The following is a 17,948-nucleotide window of genomic DNA, read 5'->3' on the forward strand; positions in this document are numbered from 1 at the left end:
TATTATACAAGCAATTACACTCAGAGCTTATTTCTTTCTGACCCACATAATATTACATTTGTATTGAGAATTACTAAGTAGCCATGGCTTTAGGTTAGTTCTGGAACACTTCTGGATCAAACCACATGCCCGCGTTTCTGCGCATATGATGCCACCTCACATCTGCTTTGAGCTTCAGAGTGCTGAGCCATAAACTAATCTGACCTTCACAATGACCTTGAGAGGACAGATATTGAGACTCAGAGAGGGAAGGAAAGAAACTTCAGGGACTCTACTCCCGTGTTCTCTATACGTCAACTCATAGCAGCCCTTCCAAGTGAGCGATATTATCCCCCTTTCACAGGTAGGAAACCTGAAGTCATGTAAGTAAGGCAAGATGATTTTCCTAAAGTTACTGATATTATGATAAAGTCACTTTTCTGACACCAAGCTACTTCCTCTTCCCCTTATAATGTGCTGTTGCCACCACTGATAATTTTCCCATGAGATATTCGACTGATAAGACTCAGGACCCCAGCTGATCTTTATGTCATCCTCTCATGGTGCTCTCCGAGCAGATCTCAGCAAGTCATTTTGCCTCTCTGCCTCTGTTTCTTTACCTGTTCATCAAAGGCAACAGCCCCTACTTCATAAAGGTGTTAAAATCCTTGTTGAAAGTATTAAGTGAATTATGTATTAAGAATATTTTCCTCAGAGCACAAGTTAAGGACTCAGTACTTATTCATTGTTACTGGTTTTTGGAAACTGAAATTTGTCCCTACTAATAGAATTGCCTTTACTTCACTTTAAATCCAATCAAAATCACAGAGAATCTGTTTCCATTTTAAAAAAAGTTTTATTATGAAAATTCATGGAATCAACTGCACCTTCCATGTATGCATAATAGCACAAAGAGAATGATGATGGACCATCTCCATGGGAGACGTGTCCTTTGGTCAAGCATAAATAATAAAAATGATACTGAATCCAATAACAGAGCGCACACTGAAGAATAAATTAGGAGAAGGGACAGAAACTACTGAGAGGCATTGTCAGCTTGGAGAACACGGCGCATCTCAGCGTGAAGTCTCTGGGCCCAGGTGACCTTCCCTGAAGACATCATGCCTCTGAGCTTGAGGAATTCAGTTCAGTTCTAAGTATTCCACGTACTCCTGGACCCAGGGCTCACTGGGGTTGGCACAGACTTGCTTGCCCTTTCTGGTTTGGAATCTGTAGAACAAGAAATAGACAAAGTAGAATCTCATGGAACATTTCAAGTCATCTGCTACCATTCTTTGCCTGTCAGAGACACCTCCCTTTGCTTGACCATAGTTCATCTTGGACAGCTTTAGTGCATGGGATCCTTCCTGGGTAGAACTGAAGCCAGACTCCTTTAACTTCCACCCATGGATTTAGCTATAGCCCCAGAGTTTTGCCAGATTAGGCACCACTGGGTTTTGCAGTCAATGTGGATTTATCTCCCCATTCTCTAAAACTGCTAACAGTGATTATTTCACATTTTGTAGCATGGCTTGACAAATCTTTCCATATTTCATGTTCTTTTTCTTAACTCTTCCTTCTTTTCTGGCCTCTGGCTAGCATCCTCTCCAGGAACCCCCTTCTACTTTGCCACCAACTCAGCTACTTTCAGGACTCAAGTACTGATCTCATGACCTGTTCCTTCCCTTACTGCTTTTGGTGGGGATTCAGCTCTGAGAACCACTTCTCCTTTTCTTGATCATCCCCTGCCCCCAACTGGGCTCTTTTCAATGCTGCCTTCACCCTTGCCTACTAGAGCAGCCCAGGGGTTGACACTCACACCACAGCTGGCTGGGAGCAGAGGCTGCTGGTCTCATAGTAATCAGTCACAACGTTTCGAGGAAGCTTCCGCTGGGTGTAAAAGAAGCAGCAGGCTGTGGGAGGGTCTGAGCCCACTGGAAGGAAAAGTCCGAGTGAGATCAAAACTTGGTATGGGAGCTGTTCATTTGGCTGCTAGAGATGAATCTTCTTTGCATCTCTATGATACTACAATAACCCCAAATATAGTCCCTTGTGAACCATGCCCACCTATCTAAAGAGAGGACCCCCAGAGAAAACAAGAAAGAATTCTACAAGACTGGAACTGCATTGAGTCTCAGAACATGCCTCATTGTCTTCAGGTCACAGATGGGAAACTAAAGCATAGAGGGGGACAAGCTTAGACCAATAATCAGAGACAGAGCCAGTTCAACAGTTGGACTTCTCACTCATCCATTTCCTCTATCTCATGTTTATCCTAAGATAATGGAAGTTTGAATATTATTGGATGTCTACTAGACTCATTTAACAGCAAACTTGTTGGAAATCTTCCCAGCTCCCATTTGTCTCCTCCCCACATCCTGCTGTTGGACCAGTCCAACTAAACACGTAGACTCTGTGTACTTCTTAACTCTAGAAAGGACAGTGAAAAGGTGGACTTACTTGGTGCAGAGAGCACTGGAGAGCAGAAGGCAGCTCCGATCACTAGGAGAGTGAGGACCATCACGCAGGATTTCATAGTCATGGTGGAGACAAGATTGCAGAATTCAGAGGCTTGGTGGAGCTGAGCCTGCAGAGCTCAGAAGCTTCAGAACCTGTGTCCTGTGCTGCTGTGAGTTGGGACCCCCTCTTTATAGGGACTCTGAAGCCTGGGCCGGAAGTGGGGGCACAGGAGGATGAGTGGAATTTCCAGGGTAGGGATGATGTCACAGCACTAATAGGGAAACTTCAGCTAGCTGAAAGTGAAGTCTTCCTTACAACTTCTCTTCCTCAGGATGCTGTCATCACAGAAGAAAGAGGAGGGAGCTGGAGGGGGGAAGTGGGCTGTGCCTAAGAGGGAAGTGGTGTACCAATGACAGTGACTAGGGACTGCAGATCTGAGAGGAAGTGTGAAAGGTTCACACCTGCTTTTAGAAAGGGCTGGTGGAAGAGAACCAAACTGCTCTTGGTGGTTGGCCCTGCCACAACCTGGAGGCTTCGTGTCAGTCTTTCCAGGTTAGCTGTAGTGTCCATAGCAAACACAGAGTGTGAGCCTAGACAGGAACCAGCTCTTCTGCACGCAAAGACCCATCTAATCAGGACTTCATTCAGAAGAGATATCGGGCAGCCTCTTCTAGAACAGGGTGGGAATGGAAAAGAGATAAAGATTTCAGTATAGTTTCTTGAGCCGATCAGAAAACAAGAGAAAGAAATGAGTTAGAATCAAGTGTGGAAAACTCAGACAAGGAATATGTTTCTAGTATAGACATAGGACTAACTACCTAGAAATGAATTTATCTATGTTACACACAGAACTTGGGTGTTTCCCAAGCACTCCTTAGGGAATGCCTCATGTCCCTGTCAATGCCTGGCTGGTCTCATAGCTGCTGGAGGCCTATCTAGGAAGAAAGCTTACCAAGGCCAGGGATACAGTAGTATATATAAATAGGGCAAACAAGAGAAATTCATCATATGATTGGACCAAATCTCACTCAGCTTTAGTGCAAATTCTGTTCCTCCCACTGACCCCAAGCCCCACATTTGAACCTGCTATGCTCTGAGAAAGAAAGTAGAAAAGGGAAAAGAGGGATCCAGTCCTCAGATGCATTCAAGCTATGGTGTCGGAGGGGTCAAAGCAGCATCCTGGGGATTTCAGGGTCAGTTGATAAAGTACAAGGTCACCCTACCTCTTCACACTCACAAACTGCTCTTGCCCATTTCCTCTGTTCTTTCTGTCCTCATCCGTTTCTTCCCACAGGATTTGCTTCAAATATTCTGATCTTCCCCGAGACCCCCATCGCCAGCTTTACAGTTCTGCCCTCCCTGATAGCACATGTGTGGTCTTTCCATGGTCTCTCGTGCAGTTTCATCTGCAGCCTCTAGGCCCTGGCTATAAGCAGAGGAGGATGTGTCTTATGTCCCCAGGTCCACACCGATTTTGTTACCTGTGGCATTTCAAGTCAGCCCAACTTGCTAGCTATCTGTTGTTTGGCAAGACAGATACAGCTGAATGAAGCCCTCCCTCTAGGAGATCTTGGTCTAGAGGTGTATTGAGAGTGTCAGGAATAACGATCGCACAAGGTGGAAGAAGACACGCTGCATGCCAGAAGGAGAAGCAAAGTGTTGAGGAATGTGAGGATGAAGGTTATCCCTCAGCCACTGAATAGTAGTTCTGAGTTAAGTCTAAACCCACTGTGTGCTAAGGAGAAGACTCTGTCTAAAGAGCCAGGAGTGCTGATGTTCAACCTCCTGTGGGACGGTGAAGACCCTGCCCTGGGTTCTCAGGGGAATGACAGATATGAATGAGTGATTAGTCCGTGAAGTGAGTCTCATTCTGAGAGGCTCCTCAGAGAAGAACAAGAATTCCAGAAGATCAGAACTGGACTGCGTCTCTCAAAACATATCTATTGACTTCATGTTCCCGAGGATGAACCCAGGCCTTCACTTTGGGCTACACCCCTAGCCGTTTTAAAATTTTGAGACAGTGTCACTAAGTCAGTAAATTTCTCAGGCTAGGTTCAAGCTTGTGATCCTCCAGCCTGAGTCTTCAGGGTACTGGCATTACATGGGAGTACCACCATGGCTGGCAAGGTCAGTTATTAATTCTTAACAGAAGAGACATTGAATATTATTGCCTGTCTCCTAGACATAGAAGGAATCTCTGATGGCAATGCACTCAGAAGAGATCCCAGAAGAGCTGAGAAAACAGAGGCATCAATGTAGACAACCTGGCCTCTTTGAGGGCAGTGCTGAGCTTCAGGAATGTTGGGGAGACCACTGATGTCAGAGCCCAGAGCACCAGCCTCTAACAGCTGGGATGTCTACAGCCAGAGAATCACTTGAGGCAAATGTTGAGACTGGAAAGCCAAAGGGAGCTAGAATATACAGTCATGATGCCAAGATCATAAGCCAAGAAGGGGCAAGTCCTTTGGGTTCCCACTATGGTATCCAAGTCACTTTGGAAAAATGGAGCAGAGATTGAATTATAAACTGGAAAGATGAGTACAAAATTCTTTAAAATGAATGGAGACTGTAGGACCATGAGCTGGCTGAAGCAGATCATCAGGGACTGCCCCTCTGTGACCAGCAAGCCAGCCAGCCTCATTCTTTTAAAAGTGAAAATGGGCCTTGTCACATGCCACAGGTTGCTTTTTGGCTATCAAGAATGGAAGGCAGTGATTTTAGGGAATGCTAAGTTTCTGACAGGAGCTCAAACCTCATTGGTATTTGGTGGGTTCAGGAAAACTTGCAGTATTCCTTATGAACATCTTCCTTTGAATAGCGCTTTTATCTTGCTTATAGCCCATTTTCATGTAGGCCACTGGCAGTGGTTACAGAGAGAAGAAAAATAGCTGTCCATAGCTTGTAGGGTAGCTTATGTGGCAGGCACTGTGTGAGATGTTGGGGGTTCATGCTTTTAGATAGAGTAGCAAAGAGTCAAGAAAGGCTTTCAAAGAACGTGAGGCTTGAATGTTTTAAAGATCATATTAGATTGTTTTTCTCTTATAGAAAATATACCTAGCCACTGTATATTAAATTAATCTAGGAAGTCATAAATAAAAACTAAAAATGACTATCATTCTGCATCTTCTTTTATGTTTTACTATTAGGATTTAATATTCTTTCTTGAATTAATATGTCATAATTTGTTACTTGATATTGTTCCATGCTACAAACAACTCAAACATTCCTCCAAAGTAGCATTAGTGAATGCAGGCTATTTCATTGCATTGATATATCCAATTTGTGTTTAACCATTCTGCTATGTAGGTCAATCCACTGAAGCTCATAAACTTCTCTCTTTTATAAGTGGAGTTCAGTTTTGAAAGAGATTGGCTAAGAGATTGTAGGCAGAGAGTGTTGGGGGTGAATTATTCAGTCAAAAACTAAGAGTCTTGTAGGTTTAAAAATTACAAAATGTAATCATTTGTCAACCCTTTGGCTAAGATCTAGTGTAAAATTACAAAATGTATGCATTTTGTTACACTGCATGTTGGGTGACTACAGAGAATGATCATATATTGTGCCTTTCAGAAAAGCTAGGAGAAAGGATTTTGAATGTTTTCACCTCAAAGAAATGGTAAATAAAAAGATGAATATACTTACCCTGATTTGAACACTACACTATGTATATATGTAGCAAACCACACCTGGTAGCTGGGTGTGGTGGGGCATGCCTATAATGCAATCACTTGGGAGGCTGATGCAGGCGTATCGCTGCCAATTCCAGGCTAGTTTAGGCTACACAGAGAGTTCAAAGCCAGTCTGAACTACATAGCAAGAGCTGTCTCAAACATAACAAAAGAAAACAAAACAAAACCACATCATGTGGTAAGCACAAACATGTACAATATTTATGTGTCGATTAAATATTTTTAATCACAAAATTTAAAAAATTTAAATAACAGTGATAATAGTAGCTAATGCTTAATACTGCCCTTATAAGCTGGTAATGTCTTAAGGCTTTCATTGATACTACTGCATTTAATACTCACAGGGGCCCACTGAAATAGGTATTAATACTGCATCCTTTTATAAATGAAGACACTAAAAGACAGAGAGGTAAGTGACTCATGGAAGAACACGCAGGTGACACAAAATAGATTCAAAAACAAGACCAAGAAAGCCTTCCTATATAGAGTAAGGAAAGTAGAAAGGAAAATATATTTTATATAAATTTATATTAAAAGCTCAACAGCCAACGTCTTGTTATTATGACAAATGTTTTTCAGTTTCTCATTTCACTTGATTTTGAATAGCAGAATCCATGGACTTATCTCTTTCTCTCAGAAAATTGGGAGATTGAAACAGTGGTTTTCATTATTTGTTTAAGATATTAATACCTTCGGCAGCCACAGCACAGGCTCATGCCTAGCCAGTTTTGGCTGTGCCCTGTGGTTTGCACAAAGGGTAAATAACTTTGCCAAGTTGATACTTTAGTGTTAAAAACAGGAAAGAGATTTGTGCATTTATGGAACTGTAGAAAGTTCAGAAGGGCTGAGTCTTGGTTCCCAGTGTGAGACTGCATAACCTTTGCCCCTTTTTCTCCAGCCCCATTGTGATTAAAATGTGAGTTAAAGGATGGAGACGTTTGTTAGTCTAGAGACGCTAGATAGGGCTCTGTAACCGACCTAGGGTCCCAGAGTAAACTACTCAACTCTTTGTTTATCCGGAACTGATATTCCAGGCACCACAATTGTTAGAACAAGCTGCAGATGTCTGCTAACCATCAATATGTGACAGTCGACCACTAACCTTTGTCCCCTTTTCTTTAATATGTTAACTTCCCCCTCAACCCCCTATAAAAACAGCCTTGGATTCTGAGCCAGTGGCCTCTCTAAGCTATTTTGCTTTGGGAGTGCCGTCTGGCCAGACTAATAAAGGTCTGTTTCCCAACTTGGCCGGTGTGTTCCTTCCCGGGTGTTCTTCGCTGTAGTCAGCTCCTTGGAGCATTTGGTAAGGCTCTTGGTCTTACATTCTGAAGGCACCGCTTCGATTCCTGGGTGTGCTTCACTAGTCAGCTCCTCGGAGCGTTTGGTAAAGCCCTCGGTCTTACACCAGGAAGTCTGAAGGAGGCAAGTTGCAAAGCCAAAGAGGTAGGTAGGGGAGGGAGGATCAGGTCACAGGAGGGGTCAAGTCACCTTCCAGTTCCTGCTGGAAACAGTGCAGAGGATTGGAACAACATTAACAGAGGGAGACAGGAACTCATTCATACTCTAGCAAAATCACAAGGGCTGCTGTATGTGTGTGGGGGGGGACGTTAAGCAAGGGATAAGACTGGAGGAAACACCAGTTACTCAGACACTCTTGACAGTGGCTGTGATGAAAAACTAAGGGCTGACCTCAGACAGCAGCAGTGAGTGAGAGGTAGATGCTGATAATCTCCAAAAGAGATGAGAGCTAGCAATTGAACAGATGTAGGAGATGGGAGAGGACAGAGAGGGGTCAAGGGTGACTTCCAGGCTTCTAGCTTGGATGCCTAATAGAAAGGGATGCTTTTTATTGGGTGGAGGATACAGCAGGAGTCAGATGGAAGGATCAACTCAGTACCAAGACATGTATCCTAGTCTACTGCACACACACACACACACACACACACACACACACACACACACACACACACAAACCAGCCAGAGAAAATGATAAAAACTCAAGACAGGAAAAGAAGGGCTGGCTTCAGAACAAGGAATTGCATCCATGAGACCTCATCTCTCCAAGATGCTGGAAGGGGACTCAGGGATGTTGTTTCTGCCCACATGAAACATGGGGCCTTACCTGCTGCAAGCTATGTGGGCCACTCCTGAGAAAGGGAGACTGAGGCTGGATGAAACAAGGGTGTGATTATTGGTGAACCCACACACAGGGCCACTGCTGCTGATGTTGACATCTGGGGAAGTGGAGCTACAGACCCAGGCACTGGAAGGAACCAATCCAGCAGGGCCCAGTCTAAGGCAATGACGTTGGAGAAGGTGAATTGCTCAGCCAGGATCCCCTGGACTCATGATGGGCTGAGGTAGAGCCTCAAGGGGGCTGGAATGAACTGGAAATCTAGGACACAAATCAAGCCCCAGCATGCTGAAGAATCCACTAAGTTAACTGCTGGTTATTTTCTGTCACCACCACCTAAGCAGTCTTCCGTGTCTCTCTAAAGATCAAATTTTGACACATGGCCTCTCTTATCCTTCCCTTCTCGTTAGTATTTCAACTCCACAGTGAGAGTAAAGCCATAACAACTCGACTGTTTTAAGTCAAGTCTGTAATTTACTCATTCACCAGATATTTATTAAGCTTCACTATGTGTCAGGCAATATAGTTATTATTGAACATATATTGGTAAATACTGTAGACAGGGAAATATAAAACTGACCAATTCCATCCGTGTAACACTGATTCAATCTTTAACAAATGGCCTAGGAACATCAACTTGTTATTTAGGAAATTTCCACACTCTTCTAACTGAACCTCCCTGTGGCTCCCATTACTTACATGACATATCTATTAAGTATATACTATGAATCCAAGTATGTTATTTTCCAATCCGAGTAAAAATACAAGGCGAAAGGTGATTTTCTGGTTTGGGGATTAATATGAAAAATTTTACAAATCTATAAACCATAAGAGTCATACATTCCATAAATCACTTCTATTAAAATGAACAAGATCATGAGAAACAGACTTGGTCAAGAGATTCTTCATGTTACAATCATCACGTACCAGAATTTGGTTAACTAGGATCAACCAACAAGACACAGTCTGTATTTGGTTTAAAATCAACAAGACACCATCTACATTTTGAAGAACACTTTTCATAGATGACTTATTTTGCTCTGTGGTAATTGTTGTAATCCTGGAAGCAAATCCTGTCCATTATCAGAAAAGTGGTTGACTCAGCAGTTTCCGTTTCCTGTTTCACCCTCCCCAACTCACAAAAGCCAACTCACAGAAACTGAATCAGGGGTCGGAAGGTAGTTTCCTAAGACCCAAGAGAGGGAGTGGAGAGGGGACAGACAAGGAAGAGAAAAGGAACAAAAATAGAATAGAAAGGAAAGAATGGAAGCAACCCTTTTATAAATAAGGAGGGGAATACAGTTGCAGGGGAATGGGGAAAAAAAAGAAGAATCCAGATATATCATGCACAGGTGTCAATTCCCTATGACGGATGTGACCAGTATGTGTATCAAAAGAGTCCCAATACAATTTTTTAAAGAAGAAATGAGTGAGAGATTGCACTTGCGGGCATCAGTGAAGGGCTGGAGACAGAGAATGTGGGCAGGAATCATCATCTGTAATGTGGTTTCCAGTGAAATAAGTAATAGTGACTTCCTTCTTTGGAACTGGCCGACATACAGGAAGACACTCGGATGCCACAGCCACAGTGAAACCTCCCACTGACTGCCCTTGATCTTATATCTTTGTTTCAGCTCCCTGACTACCAGCATTGGCAATCCCAGGGAGGGTGGACACAGAGCCTGTGTGTTTTTAAAGTTGTAACTCTACAGACATTAGGAAGGACAGAGTTCCTAAAATGTCATCTTTTTGTGCTTCTGCCTAATATCCTTCCTCATTCCCTGGTATCTGACATGAATGCTCTAACTCCCTTGCGGAGAATCCCATCCCTCCCTGGTTTGGCTCCAGTTTAGCTCCGTCATCCAGATTCCCCATTCTGCCCTGCAGCTTCACTGAGCAACTGCCTTTTCCTTCTGAGCCCACAATGTCACTCCTGTAACTTTGCATCAGCTGGACCTCTACCTCCCATCCCATCCGTGTGTTCAACTCCTGTTTTCAACAGGATCCAACCAAAGTTCCATCCCTTTAATAAAACCTTCCCACATCTTCCTACAGAAGGTCATTTCCCCTCCTCATACTGAGTGTTCTGAGCCTCCACTTCATCTTCTTTCAGGAGATTTAGCATTTTCTGTGAAGTGTGGTAATTACCTGATCACATAACCTTCTTGCCTACTAGTCTGGGGGCATCTGAGGATAAAGGCCATTACAAAGAAGTCAGAGCACTGCTCATTTGTCTTTGTCTGCCTCCTCTCCCAGCTGTGTGCCACCACACTAAAAATTTGATAGACATGGACATGAGCCTCCTGAGGCCCCAAAGCCATCCTACTGCTTGTGAATTTAAGGCTGACCAAGGTTATCACTTTAAGGTAAGGAATGATGATAATAAGCACTGGTTCTCATTTAGAGCAGTCAGGTTAGAGGTTGGTGCAAAGGATGAATTGAATAGTGTTAAGGCAGAGGTGATGGAATACAAGGCAGTCCAATTAAAGTAACGCCAATAACTTTGAAAATGTCTATGCAGCCAATGGTTTCCCTTGGGGCTGTGTAATTTCACCACCTGTAGTTTTAAGGTTGAACTGTGGGTGAAGCCCTGAACATATTAGTGGACAGCACTTAGTAGCTGTAGAGGAAGATGCAGCATCAGAAGAGGCAGAGGAAGAGGATGTAAGAGTCTTAGGAATATCTGGAAAGCAATCTCTCCTGGGATGTGGTAGCAAGTTTCCACACAAAAACTTGCTGGTGAAGAGGGTGATGATGGTGATGATGAGGAAAAAGATGATGATTGCGCTGATGACTTTGATGATGAGGTAAGTGAAAAAAAAAAAACTCCAGTGAAGAAACCTATATGAAATTCTCCAGCCAAAAGTGCACACACACAAAAAAACCAGACTGAAAAAGACTCAGTACCATAAACACAAAGATCAAAGGTTAAACACAGAGGAAACACCCTAAAACACCAAAAAGATCCAACTCTGTAAGAAGATATTAAAGCAAAAAAGTAAACAAGCATTGCAAAATATGGTTCTTTCCCCAAAGTCCAAGCCAGTGAAGTTCAACAATATGTGAAACATTGTTTCCAGATGACTGACAAGGAGTGAAGATCTATTCAAGATCTGTCAGTGAAGAAAAATCTCTAAGAAAATTGCTTTCACAGTTTGTCAACATTTCCGGTCTTATTTCATTTATGTAGCAATTAATATCTGGGTTTCCTTTGTATAAAGTGAAATGAGAAGTGTCCTTTCCATGTGTGATAAATGTCCAAATTCTATGGCCAGGAAGTTGTTGTCCAAAATGCTTGTTTACTTTAAAAGATGGAACTCCCCCCTTTGCTGGGTTTTAAGTATGTAGTAGGGAATGTCATGAAAGGACCTAGTCGTGGTGGTGGCGGTCAGGCATGGAAATGATGCAGAGACAACAATATGCATGCAAAATAAGCTCACTATTTTTAAAAAAGTTTTTTTAAAAGAACGACCACTTTCTCATTATGAAATGTGATATAAGGTTATTAAGTAAGAAATAATAATATAAAGAATGGAAAAGCAAAAAGATAGGTGGAGCTGATAGAGTAGACTCTTACATCACTGAACTTATCCATGGAAAGGAATAGAAAAACTGCTTTGAGTTTAGCATCGCTGAAGTAGATATTATATAGTATTCTTAAGATTATTCAGATACATGAGAAATCCAGACTTCATTCTAGCGAAGGCCATTGGATAGAAACTTTAGCATACTTGTCAAAAATTTCTTTCAAATTAAACAATTGACAACTTACTTTTAACTAGTGATGCTTACAAATGTTTTAAAATAGAATTTCTGACTGACAAGGAAGGTAATACTGCTTCACTAAATAAAGTGAGAAAAACGTGGAAATAAGGATGAAAATGATTAAAATGAATAATTGATAATTTGAAATAGGAGAAGGTTCATCACTGTTATGAGTATGTTTATGCCACTTCATTCAATTTCAGGGCTTAATTATAAATGATTCGATGCATATGCCAAAATTTACTTCATTATTGCCTTTGTGGCAAAATATTAGGTTTCCTCATTTCAGAGTTATAAGTGATGCTGGGCCATCTTTATGGTTGTAGATGCCTCCCTGTCTGAGTTGTCTCCATAATTACACTTTCCTAGAAATGCTGTCTTGATTAGCGGGTACCAGGATTTTTAGGTTCTTGACATATTAACACTCCCACCTAAAGAATCTTTATGACCTACAAGTGGAGTTTAGCCCAGTGCCCTGGTCACCCCATGACTGATGAACAGACAAAGGAGTGAAACGTTCCTATTCCTCCATCTGGGCATTCCGGAATTGAGGTCATTGCACACGGGCGAGAGTGGGAAACTGTACACTGCCCACAGTGACACCATTCACGCGGTTAGGGAGGCCTTGACAAGCAGAGTTTCAGTTCTGTGGGAGAAATGGCACTGGAGAAGTCAATTATAGATCAGTTCTCGAGAGAAGTGCCCAGCTAGGAATAGGCCTGAGCCAACACATTCCCCCTCCTGCCGCTCAGAAGGGAAACCGTTTCCCCAAAAGAAGCCAGAGCAGGTCATGAGTTGAGAGCTGAGACACACAGCTCAGAGATGCTATTCTTGGAGATCCTGAGCCCCTGTGGTTACCAAAGACTCTGACTTGTGCAACACTCAGATGATAGCATTACCATGCTTAAAATTTTCCCTTGTCACCCCCAGATTCCATTTCCCCTTTGCCGGGGGCTGCCTATAAAGAGGAGAGAAGATGGCTTCAGACACCAGAAGCACACAGGCAGGAGCAAGTACCCAGGCCATTCTCTGCTCTGCTGACACTTGAGCCCGTACTCGACCTACTTACTGCTCAGCATCATGAAGGTCTCCATGGCTGCCCTGCCTGTCCTCCTCTGCACCACGGCTCTCTGCCTCCAGGCCTTCTGTGCACCAGGTGGGTTTGTGCTGTTTTTGCAGGTGTCCCTAATCCCTGGCCTGGGGAGACCACATCAGTCTTTCCTTGTGGCCTCAGAATATCCAAGGCAAAAAAAAAAAAAAAAGAATTTCTGAAGGACTACAAAACATCACGATCTGTCTGCTTCATCTTTACAATGGGATTTAGCTCTCCTAGTTCCATTTCTGAGAGTCACGGTGGTGGTGGTTGGGGGTACAGAGCAGCTACAGTCCCTTATACAGATAGAAAAACAAGGTCCTAAACAAATGAATTTGCTAGAGGCAGAATCAAAGTCTGGTTACTTCCTAGTGGTATCACCCTCTCAGTAGCTGGAGTTCTGTCCCTTGGTTGTCTCCAGAGAGATGGCCCAGACTGCTTTTGTACTGGGGTATGACTTCTTGAACCAGATAGAATTCCCTGAAGAGAGATGAGGCAAGAGAACTATCTGTCAAATCACACAGAGAAAGATAGAGCTCACAGGGAAGAGTTAGAGAGAAAGTAGAGGCAGCAATGAAGATAGAGATGGGTATTTCTGGGCAAAAATGCCCAAATGCCTACCAGTGACCTGGTCTTCCAGCCTCCACTCAGAGCAAGGCCATCCTGCTCATGCTGTGAAGCAGCAGCTTTTGGCTGGCCCTTCCTTCTAAATGATGACATGGCTCGCTCTGTCCCTTCCTCTACAGTTGGTGCTGACACGCCGACCGCCTGCTGCTTCTCCTATGCGGCTAAGAAGATTCCACGCCCATACATAGCTGACTATTATGAGACCAGCAGCCAGTGCTCCCAGCCAGGTGTCATGTAAGTGCCAGCCCTCCTACCCACGCCTGGGGCCAGGCCCTTAGGGCACAGACAGACTACAGAGGCCATGCTAGGATGGCCCCCATCCTGTCAAAACCATAGGCCCTCATTCTCCAATGACACACATACCCGACTCCAAGCGAAAGATACGAAGAGCAGGACAGGACAGAGGAAGGGACGGAGGGAGGGGACAGGAGGAAGGTGGCAGGATGCTCCAAGGGCCCCTTGAGTCGGTGAGAGTGGCTGTCAAGACAGACCATCCCTGAGATACTCAGGACACTGGCTGGGATAGCAGGGCCATCATGGGCCCAGGACCCCGCTGCAGGAGTCCTCAGTGTTTGATCCCTTGCCTCTCTCCACAGCTTCGTAACCAAGAAGGGCCGGCAGGTCTGCGCTGACCCCAGTGAGGCCTGGGTCCAGGAGTATGTCAATGATCTGGAGCTGAATGCCTGAGTGACCTGGAAGCGGTCGGGAACCCTCTGAGCCCTGTGGACCCCGTGGGGAGCAAGGACCTAAACCTTGGAAACAGCCCTGCAACCTCCACAGCTACCTCTCCTATGGGAGGGAACTTTTACCTTAAAGCTTAACTTATTTATGATATTTAATTTTTAAATTTTATTTCTATTTTTATACTGATTTAGTGATAACTCGTATGAAAGATCTCAGGATACCATGTCACCACCCATGCCCTCCCCCTTTTCTCCCCCTGTGTTTGTTTGGTGCCAGTTGAGTGGCTGCATTCAGCTCGTTCTGGGCAGACATGGTACCAAAGGCGACAAACTGACAAATACGTACTGGGTGCTTTTATTCTGTGCCTCCTGAAATAATAAAGATGCTTTTTTAAAAAGTAAGCTGGCCTTGAGTCTGAGTTTGTTTTCCAGCCAGTCAGGATCACTGGTTAAGAGGAATAATAGCAAAAAAAAAAAAAAAAAAGGATGTGCAATACAGGGATTTGGTGGAGAAAAAAATGGGAGACATAGAGTTACTCCACTTTACCTGGAGACACAGTTCTAGACCACTGGTACTATGAACACTTACAAGTCAACTCATAATATACCTGTGCGAGGAAATCTCACCACATGAATGGATACCAATGAAGCAGAATATTCTGTAGTGTGTATTTAGAAGTCAAGTTTCAATTTTTAAACTTTTTAAAGCCTACTCAAGGCCTTGATCTTTTCACACATTGTCTGAAGGTCCCAGAAGCCTGCAGCTAAATGAAAAGTTGCATGGTCCCTAACATCCCTAAATATAAATGCTTTGGGGGTGGGGGGGGACATAGTAAATAAAATGGAGACCATGTAGGGGCAAAGGGAGGAGGGGAATTGCATTGTCAACAGCTCCCCAGGCATTTCAGAGTTGAGAACCGACTGAGATCAGCCTCACTGGAGTTTCTAGCTCTGGCCCCTGGGCAAGTGTCCTGCCTGGAGACATCTGAGATGCCACAAGGGAGGAGCTGTTTTGGACTGGGGGAGGAGCTGCCTACTTCCTGTCCTTGGGTGCTAGGAGTTTGGGGTTTTCTTTAGATGTTGAGCAATCAACAGTTGTTTGGGGGCCAGTCTTGTGGCCTCTTTAGCAATGGAACTCCCTTCTAAAGATAGCGCGCTTCTGATCTATTCAATCTGATCATTCGAGGACTAGAGAGCCAACAGCAGAGATGTTGTCCAGCCATGTACTGTATTTGTATTTTGACTGGGGTTGGGAATGTGCACATTCAGCACAGGCCTCCCGGTGCGACCCTGTGGTGTTGCATGACCACATGTGGAGGTGACAAATATCTGACTCTAGTTCCAAAGGCACATCCTCCTTGAACCTTCATAAACAGCTGACTGACAGCTGGGTTTGGTGATGCAGGCGTCTAATCTCTACTACTTGTGAGGCTGAGGCAGGAAGATTGCAAATTAAAGCTCACCCTGGGTACTTAATGGGACTGTTGCAAATTTTCAGAAGGCTGGGGATGTAGCTCAGTGGTAGAGTGCCTGCCTGGCATAGGTGAGGCCCTGAGTTCAATCTGCAATCCTGACAGGTAAGGCACTAACTGTCTACTTTAAAGAGCGAAGATACCTAGTTCATAGGAAAGGGTAAGGTAGGAGAGTCAGGGCTGCAATTGGACCTGAGTCTCTCCTGAGTCTCTCACCTCCCTGTCTCTACTCAGAGTAAATTTATCTTAGAGTAGAAATTTCTGTAGTTACATTCCTGAATGACTGCAGGTTACTGGGCTCTCAGTCAACAGATCAGAAAGGCCTTTCTCAGCAAAGCTGAATTGTTTCTCCTTTGCACATTTCACATGAGCCCATTTCATGGTAACCTAAAACCTTTCTTAAAGGACCTTACTAAAGGATGCAAGAGGTAGCTGCCACATTCCAATCAGATTCCGTAATGCTGCATCTTACTATTGGCTACTGCCTGCCCTATCACTTATAGATTAACTGCACAGATGTTAGCTGGTGAAAGTTCACAAAACCCTCCCTTCTTCAGTGCTCCCTAGTTCCAATTTATGGGAAAAAGTCCCACCTACAAGGGTATTCTCCAGAAACACTGAATGCTGACCCCAACAAAAATGAGGCACAAGCCACTTTAGTCAATACAGAAAGTTTGATCATTTTTGTGTCTTTAGATCCACTGGACTACAACTCTTGTTGACCTATGCGAAGGAGATGAGCTGTAGAGAGCCCACATTCCAGAGGAGGCTATTTTGGGGAATACTGGGAAACTGAGGTGCCTACTTGTCTGGGACCCACATACTTTCCCATGAGAAGCTCTATAAAAATCACTACCTTAGGGCAGTTGGTACAATGGTTATCGAAGGCCAGTTTGTTGCTAATAAAGGCTTTTCTTTCTCCATCTCTTTGTCTCTCAATTCATTGACTCCATTGGGCAGCGACAGAAGCAAACCTTGCTTGCTTACACTCCTACTTTTCCATTTCAACACATTCCATACTGTAGCCTGGGCCTGGGGCCTTTAACACAGCCTGGGTCTCTGTACAGGTATCTCTGTACAGACCCAGCTCTCTGCATTTCTCAGGATGCTGGCAATTTCAAGGAGGAAAACTGGCAAACCTAACTCAAAGAGGCGTGAATAAATGAACCTTGTGGCCCCAAGCCTGTAGGGTACAGATGTGACTCTGTCCCAGGCAACCTGGATGTGGCAGCCATAGAGGGTCCCAGGTGCTGTTGTCTTCTCTTTCCAATCTGCCTTCCAGGTCAGAGTCTTGGGATGGCTGCCAGGATCTGTGAGTGTGGCATTAATTTTGTTCGTTTTTTGCAGAAAGGAGTGAGTCTGTGTTGATGTTGAAAAAAATTATTAGGTTTTTCAGATTTCGCTGAGGAATTCAATTCCCAACCAGATGCTATGGTTATGGGGATGAGTTTCATTGATTGGTTTAAGTTAATCAAAGCACATACTTCTCTCTGTAGATTGGGTAGCTTTTACATCAAATCTGTAAATTATAGGGAAGGGTGGCTTCCAAAAAATGCAGGTTTCTGATATCAGAAAGGATGTGGAATAGAATTAGTGCAGGAAAAACATGTTTTCACTATAATGTATTGTCTTTTTTGTTGCTTTTTAAAAATATGAGGGTACGCAACACTTTGCATATGGTGAACATTTCTTCTTTTTCCCTCTGTAGGTTAGACATGGCTAGTCTTCCAATCTCCTGAGTTACTTTATTTTTAAGAAGGTACTGACTTGCACATTCCTGTTGACCCATAGATGACTATCGCCCATATCTGAGGCTAAACAGAAAAGAAGCTCTTCCTGGTGTCAGGGTAAACATCAGAAAATGGGGCTATATACCCACCCATTCTCGAACGTGTAAAGAGGAATAGAACCACAAACACCACCCACCTCCTTCATATAAGCAGAAGCAAGAATAGTCAGTCACGTGTAGAGAGCCTGCCCTGACACAGAGGCAATCTAGTGAAGATACCACAATTTTCTTAGCCTTTCCCATATTGTGGATGATTT

The 17,948-nt window shown here is 43.7% G+C and overlaps 2 protein-coding genes across 3 annotated transcripts; one reads left to right on the top strand and one right to left on the bottom strand.

The window, feature by feature from the left end:
• Window positions 1–835: 835 nt before the first annotated feature.
• On the bottom strand, window positions 836–13,844 carry LOC101719030 (C-C motif chemokine 4). Of its 2 annotated transcripts, XM_087191390.1 has the most exons (4): window positions 13,742–13,844; window positions 2,440–3,109; window positions 1,799–1,913; window positions 836–1,209 (listed from the first exon to the last, which is right to left on the bottom strand). In XM_087191390.1, the coding sequence occupies exons 2-4, from the start codon at window positions 2,519–2,521 to the stop codon at window positions 1,122–1,124; spliced, it is 285 nt and encodes a 94-aa protein (XP_087047516.1). In that variant the 5' UTR covers window positions 2,522–3,109; window positions 13,742–13,844; the 3' UTR covers window positions 836–1,121. The 2 variants fall into 2 exon arrangements, with proteins under 2 accessions (XP_087047516.1, XP_004870645.2); XM_004870588.4 differs by lacking the exon at window positions 13,742–13,844 and having other exon boundaries at window positions 2,440–3,170.
• Window positions 12,669–14,839, top strand: LOC101707277 (C-C motif chemokine 3-like). The gene is made up of 3 exons (XM_087191392.1): window positions 12,669–13,183; window positions 13,867–13,981; window positions 14,344–14,839. Exons 1-3 carry the CDS (start codon window positions 13,108–13,110, stop codon window positions 14,432–14,434), a joined length of 282 nt encoding a protein of 93 aa, XP_087047518.1. The 5' UTR covers window positions 12,669–13,107; the 3' UTR covers window positions 14,435–14,839.
• Window positions 14,840–17,948: the final 3,109 nt, after the last annotated feature.

Source organism: Heterocephalus glaber, unplaced genomic scaffold, assembly GCF_053883595.1.
Source record: "Heterocephalus glaber isolate CG9 unplaced genomic scaffold, H.glaber_assembly_v1.0 deba00001564, whole genome shotgun sequence".
In the NCBI taxonomy this organism is placed as follows: Eukaryota; Metazoa; Chordata; class Mammalia; order Rodentia; family Bathyergidae; genus Heterocephalus; species Heterocephalus glaber.

Coding starts and splice junctions, on each gene's coding strand:
- LOC101719030 (XM_087191390.1), bottom strand. CDS start 2,521: ATGACTATGAAATCCTGCGTGATGGTCCTCACTCTCCTAGTGATCGGA. Junction 1,914..2,439: donor TCCAGTGCTCTCTGCACCAA/GTAAGTCCACCT, acceptor TTTTCCTTCCAG/TGGGCTCAGACCCTCCCACA. Junction 1,210..1,798: donor TGCTCCCAGCCAGCTGTGGT/GTGAGTGTCAAC, acceptor CTTGTTCTACAG/ATTCCAAACCAGAAAGGGCA.
- LOC101707277 (XM_087191392.1), top strand. CDS start 13,108: ATGAAGGTCTCCATGGCTGCCCTGCCTGTCCTCCTCTGCACCACGGCT. Junction 13,184..13,866: donor CCAGGCCTTCTGTGCACCAG/GTGGGTTTGTGC, acceptor CTTCCTCTACAG/TTGGTGCTGACACGCCGACC. Junction 13,982..14,343: donor TGCTCCCAGCCAGGTGTCAT/GTAAGTGCCAGC, acceptor CTCTCTCCACAG/CTTCGTAACCAAGAAGGGCC.